This window comes from Ascidiella aspersa, chromosome 3 (assembly GCF_963924565.1).
Source record: "Ascidiella aspersa chromosome 3, kaAscAspe10.2, whole genome shotgun sequence".
In the NCBI taxonomy this organism is placed as follows: Eukaryota; Metazoa; Chordata; class Ascidiacea; order Phlebobranchia; family Ascidiidae; genus Ascidiella; species Ascidiella aspersa.
In genome coordinates, this window is record NC_139449.1 from 28,205,555 (window position 1) to 28,215,263 (window position 9,709).

General features: G+C 38.0%; 2 protein-coding genes across 2 annotated transcripts; both read right to left on the reverse strand.

Annotated features, from left to right (window-relative positions):
- Window positions 1-157: 157 nt before the first annotated feature.
- On the reverse strand, window positions 158-2,297 carry LOC146161337 (membrane-associated tyrosine- and threonine-specific cdc2-inhibitory kinase-like). Its single transcript, XM_083383777.1, has one exon. It carries the CDS (start codon window positions 2,190-2,192, stop codon window positions 468-470), a length of 1,725 nt encoding a protein of 574 aa, XP_083239903.1. The 5' UTR covers window positions 2,193-2,297; the 3' UTR covers window positions 158-467.
- Window positions 2,298-4,415: 2,118 nt separating this feature from the next.
- LOC146161338 (ankyrin repeat domain-containing protein 13D-like) lies at window positions 4,416-9,034 on the reverse strand. Its single transcript, XM_083383776.1, has 3 exons — window positions 8,800-9,034; window positions 7,771-7,911; window positions 4,416-6,922 (listed from the first exon to the last, which is right to left on the reverse strand). The coding sequence occupies exons 1-3, from the start codon at window positions 8,973-8,975 to the stop codon at window positions 5,497-5,499; spliced, it is 1,743 nt and encodes a 580-aa protein (XP_083239902.1). The 5' UTR covers window positions 8,976-9,034; the 3' UTR covers window positions 4,416-5,496.
- Between the last annotated feature and the right edge of the window lie 675 nt (window positions 9,035-9,709).

A 9,709-nucleotide genomic window follows, 5' to 3' on the forward strand; every position in this document is an offset into this window, starting at 1 on the left:
ATGACTTTGTTTTCTTGACACAGTGTGTAATGCATTACTGGAATGCCATGCTTGTTTAGTATTTAAAATTCTTTTGAACCCTCTTAGAAGCATATCAAGGACAATTATAAAACAGACTGATACCTGCTTGCAAATATCAACTGTTACTACTTAACACCTAAAACATAAATAAAAGCTTTAGTTTTATAAACGAACATTAGAAAAAAAACGAATAATCTATGACAAAAAATCACCTTCTGCAAAAGAACTTTAAAGCATAAAATAAAAAAATGGCAGTGCACAATATAGACTAACACCAGCAAATAATCTAAACTAATTGCTACAGCGTTTGTCAACTAGCATTTACAGCACTAGCCTATTTAGAAAAAAATAGAACAAGGTATAAATGTAGCTAACAAAATTACCAACCACAATAAAATCAGGGTGTTTGAACGTGGCAACTTAAAATACCGCGTTCCTATTTCTGTTTAGCCGTTATTTGAATTATCAGAGTCTGAAACTTCATTGAGCATGTCCAAAAGATTCCGTGGCTTCGGGCAAAACATTTTGTCTTTAGGCGGCTCTTCGCAGTCAGAATTCCGTTCATTTTCACTGTTGTCTGACAGGAAAAATTCAAAGTCATCTGACATGCTTTGGGCCATGATTGAAGATTTTTTTATTGGCCTGTGCCTGCTGTGACTTAAAGGACTAATGTCTGGAGATTCTTGTTTGATGCGATGTCCCATCCTATTTGCTACTGGTGACGAGTTCCTTGGAGTAGGGGTGAACTTTGAATAACTTTTGTTGTGGATATCTGGTGTTAAAAGCATGTTGCTCTTGTCATGACCTGTTGGGTCAAGTAGCTCATTGATGTATTCTCCCTCAAACGAACTTACGGTTGAAGCACTAGAGTCCCAAGCTTTCTGTTCCTGATGAAAACTCTTGCTGGAAAGAACTGACCTTAAAGTGATGTTTCTCTTAAAATACTGAAGTGGTTTCAACACAAGGCGAGATAAAAGGAACAAAAACATGAGCACAATCACAGTTCTGAGGTGCACGATTTTCTGTTGGGCGAAAGTGTATGGCACTAGTTTCCATTGATAAGCCCGAATGATTGGGTGCCTCAAGACCTCACAAATACTAGGTCTTTCAAGGTGGCTTGGTGTCATTAACCACTGGATCATGCAAGTTAGGTCATTGGACATTTGACTGACACATTCTGGTGGAATATATCCCTGCCGCAACAGCTGCCATGATTCACCACTTGATGGCAATTCAAGGTTGCAGGCAATTTCTAAAATTGCAATGCCTAAACTGAAAACGTCAGCTTTATCTGAAAATATGCCATCTAAAAGTTCTGGAGCCATATACTTGTTATCACCTTCCCTTGCATTGGTAATATCATCATTTGATCGGTCAACCACCAAACCGAAATCACCAATTTTACAACTTCCGGTTTCCGTAACAAAAATATTTGCTGGTTTAACGTCAAAGTGAATAAATCCATGACTGTGTATATGGTTAAGGCCTTTCAGAAGATCTATTAGGTACCTCCAAATCCAGACATTTGGAATGTATTGATGTTTCTCGAGATAGCCCTGAAGACTCATTTGACAAAGTTCAGTTTGAATGTAAAGTCTGTGCTTCTCCTCCCAGGCTTTAATGAACTTCACACAATTGGGATGTGAAGGAAGTTGCTCGTGTTTTTTTACCTCATCCAGTTTGCGCTTTCTATCTGATTCACCACGAAATTTTTCCCTTGACCTTTTGACAGCATACCTCTTTGAATTATCGCGACTTCGTACCTGCATAACTTCGCCGAATGAACCCTCTCCAAGTTTTTTCTCGATAACGAAACATTGCTCAAAATATAGCTCTGAACTCTCGGAGTTGTAAAACCGACTGAACATGGTGGAATCGGCTGCGGTGTCTTCACCAATTCGAAACGAAACAGCGTGAGCCTTTTCCGGGGCCCACATTCGGTGAGGAAAAACTCGACTGACTGGCGGTGCACTTTTGATTGGCGATTTAGGTTGTATTGATTTCTCAGCTAAGTTTCTTTGTGACTTAAACTGAAACAATTTATGGTGATCATTTTGGATAAAATTTGGGATTGGCCTGGACTTGTTTAGTTTTTCCGAAGGAGTGGATGATGCAAGAGGAGTTCGGCTTTCAATAAACAAATGCTTTCCTGGTGTGCCTAGAGTGGCCATGACTGGCCCCCTTGTCTGTGTCAGTTTGCAAAACAAATGACCAGTTAGCAAATAAATTGAGACATCCACCCTCAAGCCATTCACATATATAATCCCTAAACAATGTTGGACCTATATTCGTAGAAAAACAAAATATGTTCTTATATATGCAGTATATAATATTATATAAGTAAACTTATACTACAAATGACAAACGCTCTTGGACACAGTATCTTGTTTGGAGTCCATGATAGTGTGTCATAAGTTATTGAATATTTGGTAATATGAACTAGTGCACACACAATCTGTTGTGACAAGTGTTCCAGATCACTTTTTAACAGATCAAACTACACTCTGAAAATCGATTATGAATTGCGATCTGTTAAACATGAGTGGTGTACTACTGACTTTTGGTGCACCCAAAGTAATCCTTTGGGATCTGCCACACTTTTTAATACTAGCACACAACTATTGAACCAAAAAATGTTTATAATTTATTGATTTGAGGTCAAAAAAGTGCACCTCGGCTGCACTTTATATTTTTCAGGTGCACTCTGTATGGCATACATTGCTCTGTGAACGTATGTCAATGCAATAAATAAGAGTGCACAAGCATTTTACATATTTGGGGTGCACTTTTGAAAAGTTAAAAAACTCGCAAGTGCCCTTGCTATACTTTTTACAGTGGGTCATATTATACAGTACAAACTACAACAAAGATTTAAGCCGCTGGTCTAGAATCCTACCACATTTTCGTCCGGGGGTTTTAGATTGCTAACAATATTAGGGTTCGGGTGAGAGCGTTTGGGGTTAGGTGGGTCAAGTTTTATTATTATATTTATTTACTCCTTGCAATTTCAATTTTGACAACTCGTTTCGTTAAAGTAAAAAAGTGGTAGGATTCTAGACCAGCGCCAGATTTAGTAAAAGCTATTCGTATGATTTGCGCTGACCTGACTACAACAGTCTTTAACTTATAATTGACAAAAATACAGAATTTGTTATTCTCGTTGCACTAACGTTGCATCTTGCATGTGCTGCCAGTCACGTGACCTTACAAAGTCATTGATGCGTCTAACGAGTTTGTGATGGTAGATGCAAAACTTGGTTTTACAGGTTCGGAAATGTTTTGTTAGTTTTTAGCAATATTTTTTTATAACAATGTGACATAATGTTTTCCTATTTTTTTAGATTATAAACAAAAAGCCTAAAAATCTGAGATCAAACTTTTTACTTTCCCGCCAGATTGCATTTCCCGCCAGTTTTTGGCTATTTGTATATAAATGAATTAGGTATTTTTATATACATTTCGCCATTTATTTTAATCTTACAGCTGATAACCACAATTTAAACTGTTTGCTGGGGTTGAAATTGCATTATTCTTCTGCTCAAGGTCGACAGGGCATCGCACATCCAGTCAACAGGACAAAACTGAAATTTCACATTGTGCGCGCAGTGTAGCCTTCGATTCGCGAGGTTGAAGTCGAAAGGTGTACACTAGGACAATATATGCACCGAGTGACGAGTGTAGGTACTCATGCACATTGTGCACAAAAACAAGTAATTTTTTTCGTAACAATTGAAAAAACAGAAACCTGCCTTTCCCAGCAAACTTGTGCGAAAATATGCAACTGACGCAAAAATGCGCTTATATACTGGAAATAACAGGATTTTTTAAGGTGTAAAACAACCCTACACCGTTGTACCTGTTCAACACGTCGAGGTGCTAATAACTGCTCCAACTATAGATAGCCTACTCAGAATGAAAACAATTGCGTCCCACCTTTTATAAGTGAAGCTTAATATTTCTCAGTCTTAACTGAAGATGATACAAGTTTGTATCGAAACTTTGTAATCAAGATTATGTCGATCTACTCGACCTTTTGGCCTAGCAATAGATAATTATCAAACCCTTCTCAAACGAAACATTTTATGTGTATAAGGTTTTACTTTTGTGAGTCAATGTTCGCCCAAATATTTCCGCTATCCTCTACCGCATTTTGACAAATTTGTTTTGGCCCAAAGGCGTCGTGCGTCTCATAGCACGATTGCAAATGAAAATTTAAACCGGAACGCGTTATTTTAACGGTAAACTTTACCAAAATAAACGGACGCTTAAAGTGAAGTCATTTTTAATAAATGACAATACAAGTCACAGTCCGAGTCTTGACATAGAAGGTCAATTTCAATAAACAACACCAAAAGAAATGTTTACGTACTAAAAATCAGTAAATTCATCCCATTCCAAGCTATATTTTGCATAACGAACACGTTTACCCACCATATGAGCGGGAATGCTGTACAGCGCCGGACTCGGATGTTTTTTTACCCGATGCCGCCGCCATGGTCCAAAGTAAACACTCGGGTCTCGCAACCACATAGTCTATACGGCCAGCGTTTTTGGCAAAAAAGTGTTAAATTTAGGAATTCCCAAACTTTACCAAATTTAGAGGTTTCATACAGCGGGTGCCACTTTGAGCTTAATCTCGTAACTACATAAATAAGCAACAAAATCTTAGAAAATTTAGGAACATTAAAAATGTATATGTGGCCCGCAAAAGCTATACAAACAATATTGTGGCCTCAGACGTTTGTAATCTTGGACTGCCCTGAGCTAGTAGGCCTACATGCCTTTTTCCCATGACAGCTCAGAATATAGCTAAGAGGCAGTCAGTTTGGACATCAACAGTTTTTAATGAAGATTTGTTACACCTAAGGGACGCGACGCAGGCAGTGGCTTATGTTTCAAAGCAACCATGTGTTTTGGAATTTGAAGACATCATACAAGACCGAACACAGTGCGTAATATACTGAACTTGGGACACTTATATTCACACAAGGTACAAACACATAAGTCAGCTTCAGCCTTAAACGCCTCGCATTTCATGCAGTAGCAAGGCGTGGGGGTTTATTTGGATTCCTCTCGACCTTTACTAATGTGCGGGACAAAAGAGCAAAAACACATAATTGAATAGATCTGGTACTTAAGAAATACATGAAAGTGACAAAAAAAAACTTGATATAATTTTAAAGCAATTATAAACAAATGGCACACAACTTGGAAATAAAGCAAATACATACTGACAGCGGTTGCTGATAGAAAAGTGTTATACGTCTATACCAAACAACGCTGACTGAAATAAATCCACACAATTTTATGCGAGCTATAGAGGCATTGTGTATCTGACAAGAAATAAATAAAATCGAAAATCACAACATTCTTCTTTCGAGGCATTATAAAAAAAATGCTTCTAAACAACTCTAAAAACCTTGCTAAAATTGCAATAATTTCATATCAAAATCGCAAGGGAAACAATAAATGGTATCAATTTTCAAGCATTGACAGTTCAAGGACCCTTTTGAGTTCCTCTTCTTCTTCAAGCTGTCTCTTTTTGCTAGTTTCCGCCTCCAGCGCAGACAGTCGGAGGACTTTCTCAAATTCGTCTTCAAACACTTGGTTTGAATTAGGTGGACTAGGAAGCGGGCGGGCGTGATTGGGAGACGTGTTGTTTAATGCTTCCATCAACGTTACCTGGTCTGTTTCAGTTCCGCTTTGCAGTGACAAACTCTCTTGTATAGCCAACTGCAACAGACGCTCATCCTCGTCAACCCTGGACGGCGTTTGTCGGCTGGAGATATTGAACATGTGATAACCCTCCGGTGCTTCAAAACAAGCCGGGTCGACTTGAATCAGCGGATCAGAGTCCAAAGCACCATCTGCGTCTTCAGGAGGAGTATAGGACACAAATGGAACCTTACTATCCTCCTCGTCTCTGTTACGCTGGACGGCTTCGAAAGTTACACACGCATTTAAAACGTGAAACACTGGGATTTCGATTTTCACCGGAAAACCCTGCGGCAGTTTCATCTTTATGAAATCGCTTAACTTTTTGAAGTGGGGACTGGTGGTGGACATCAGGTCTATGATCGGTAAAACTTGATCCTTAAGGGACAAGGGGTAGTCCTTGCACATCCACAGGCAGCCTTTAAACTTTTGCGTCTTGACCGATACCTCCTTGGGTCTGCCTATGTCCGTGGTAGGATCAAATTCGCTGCTGAAATACTGCTCGGGTGTGAGACCATCTGGATTGCTGGCTGTTACCAGGCCAGATGCTTGGGTGTTTTCAGATGCATTGTGTTCGAGCGAAAAACCAGAAAAGGATTTTAAAAAGCGAGACGCTAAATTGCTACTTTCAGGCTTTTTAGAATCCTTGTCGTCGACATGTTCAGATCTCGTTTTGGTGATGATCTCTACATTTGAGGCAGAGAAAACAGCTGCATTGTGGCCGTTAATTGTTTCGTAGCGGTCGCTTCGCCAGCCCAAGAATCCCTGTTGACTCATTTCCAGCTGAATGGCGTCCACATTTAGATGCGTGCAAATGACAGGGTTGGTCAGGCGCTGAAGGATGATGTTTTGACCGGGACTAAACATGTCCCGTGTAAGCACATTGTCATCAAAGAGAACTTCCTCAATTACTTCCTTTGCATCGTGATTGATGTCCAGCAATGTGGCACCCTGGTCACATCCTTTGAAAACAAAGCTTCTACTGCCCCTTTTCCATGTCATGTTTTCAAACCCCAGCAAGGTGGTGTCCACTCGTATCGAGGAGCCCTTCTTCCATATCTTGCATACATCGCTTGGGCACACTTTTGATAACAGCGGAATCCAGCTGTTAAACTCCCACTTCATCTCCACATAGAAATCGGGGGCATTGCGGAGCTCGCTCAGAAGTTTTGGAACACCTTCCAACCTTATCAATAACATTGGAGAGGTTTACTTAAGGCTGACTTAGAATAAATATTGTTTGAGGGGTTCTGTGTTTCGAATTTACACTTTTTTAAAACTTAGATAAGGCATGAAACCAGGGTTTTTTTGCGAGAATACATGATTTTTTTTAGAGATGACGTAAAGGAGTAACCTTAAAAACGCCTAACACTTTGTTTCTTTTGTTAAAGTTTTAGGTTGAAGATACTATAATAAAAAAGCCACATAACAAAGATGTTTTAGATTCGCACATGCATTTATATAGTTAAAATACACAAAAAACACAGTTCTCCTGAATCTCCCCTGACGGGGAAATATGTGTTTTATATTTTTAGGTATAACAAATAAACCAGACCTATATTACTGTTAATGTTAATATACACTAGGTAATTTTCACAGTATTGAAAAAAACTGTTCTAATTAGAAAGTTTAGGATATCATGTGTTTTACAGCAATGGTTCTCAAAAAAATATTCACTGTTGTACCCTTAGAGCAACCTATATATCATCATTGATTTCATCAACTTTTTGGTGGCGAAGACATATTTTCAGGAATTCATTTTTCAACTTTTTTTAACTATAATACAACTGTAAGAAGTTATTAGAAACGCATAGTTATATATTCATAAATCCTAAATGTAAAACATGTTATATTGCTGCTTAACCTCGGCTGGATTTGTTTTCTATAAGACTTTATCGAAAAAGGGTCTTACTTTTAAGGGAGTCACATAGAGTTTTATGCAAACCCACTTGTGAATACAAGCCCCAGGTTTTAAACTTTTTTATTGTGGCCGTTAATTGTTTTGTTTTACATCACCATGGACAATCAACATACCTTATTGAAGCTTGTTTAAAATCTCTGTGTTGCAGAATAAGAGATACCATCTCAGGATCTCCCGTGCTGATGGCTTCATGCAAAACTGACCAACCCTCTTGATTTTCGCTCAACACATTTGCTCCATGGTGTAAAAGTAGCCTGGTAACAAATATTTTAGACTATTGACCAGGTCATAAATAGCACTATAGTCATGGAATTTCTTATATTGTCAAATTAGACAAGTAAAATATAAAATAAGAGTTTTGTTTCTGGCATCACACATATAATCACAGAAACCACCGTCACTTAAATTTAAAATTTGGTTAATAATAACAATTTTGTTATTTTTGATTGTATTTTGCTATTTTAATAGATATTTTTGCACAGCTTGTGAGTAAGATACTGGATTACAACCATTAAACTCGCTAATAAACAGAGGAAATTGCATAAGGGTAAATACAGACATCTCTTGAAGTGGTTACTTTAATTTTGTATATGTAAGCAATTAACTTCAAATAGAAGAATGGCAAGAAACTGAATGTGGTGACCTAGGGATTGCTAGGTTTTTATTAACTGAATTTAAACTAAACATTACCTGCAACACAACATGTCACAAATAAACATAGCGTAATAAATAACATAGAATAAGGTACATGGCACAAATTTACCACACTGAATATCGGTGTTTTTAAAAAAATTAAAACAACCTAAATAATTTTAGACTTATTTAAACTGTTGATGTACAACAAAAGTATCATTTGCCCGGCGCTGGTCTAGAAGAATCCCATCAAATTAATTTTAACAGTACCAAAACGAGTTGCCAAAGTTGAAATTGCAAGGAAGGCATAAATATATAAGAATAAATATAATAATAATACTTGACCCACCCAAACCCAAACAGTAACTCTCACCCCAACCCAAATATTTTTAGCAAATATAAACTCCCGACAAAAATGTTGTAGGATTTTAGACAAGCACCGAGTTTTATTGAGGACCTGCATAAAACAACAAGTTTTATTAAATACACCACACAATAATAAAAAGCACCTGGCACACTCTAAGTGTCCGAGGGAAACTGAAAGATGAAGGACAGTTCGCCCTCTGGCATCCTGTTGTTCCAAATCAACATCAGGCAGATTAATGTTTGTCCGAAGCTGCTCGTAGTTGTTGTGCCACACAGGCCAGTGAAGTGGAAAGCGAACTGACAAATCTTCATTTGCCATGGTTTGCAAAATAAATCACTATTTGGCACAGAAACTAGAATCTGAGTTAACAAAATTCCATATCTAAAAATGGCATAGAAGTGTACTTCTTAAGTTAATATCAATAATCCATTATTTCCAGATTAACTATACCTAACTTTATTGCAGTTTAAGTGAAAATAATATTATGAGGTTGAACAAATTCTATTTTAAAAAAACAATATATACTGCTGAAGTATTGCGTTCTACCGACTGACAATTAATTCCGGCGCTGGTCTAGAATCCTACCACAACGCACAATATTTGGGTTAGGGTGCGGGTTAACGTTTGGGGTGGGTCAAGCATTATTATTAAATAATAATAATACTTGACCAACCCACACCACACTCAAACGCTAACTCGCACCATAACCCAAATATTGTGCGTTGATTTAACAATTGTGTTAGGATTCTAGACCAGCGCCTTAATACCTACAAGGGCGCTGGTCTAGAATCCTACCACAGTTCTAAAATCAACGCACAAAATTTGAGTTAGGGTGCGGGTTAGCGTTCGGGTGTAGGTGGGTCAAGTATTAGTATATTCTTTGTTTAATAATAATACTTGACCCACCTTAACCCAAACGCTAACCGGCACCCTAACCCAAATGGTGTTTCGTTGTGGTAGGATTCTAGACCAGCGCCCCTACAAGAATTGCACTGAATATTAGAGAAACTGAGAACAGCAATAATATCGAAATTGTCTCCAGCACTTATTGA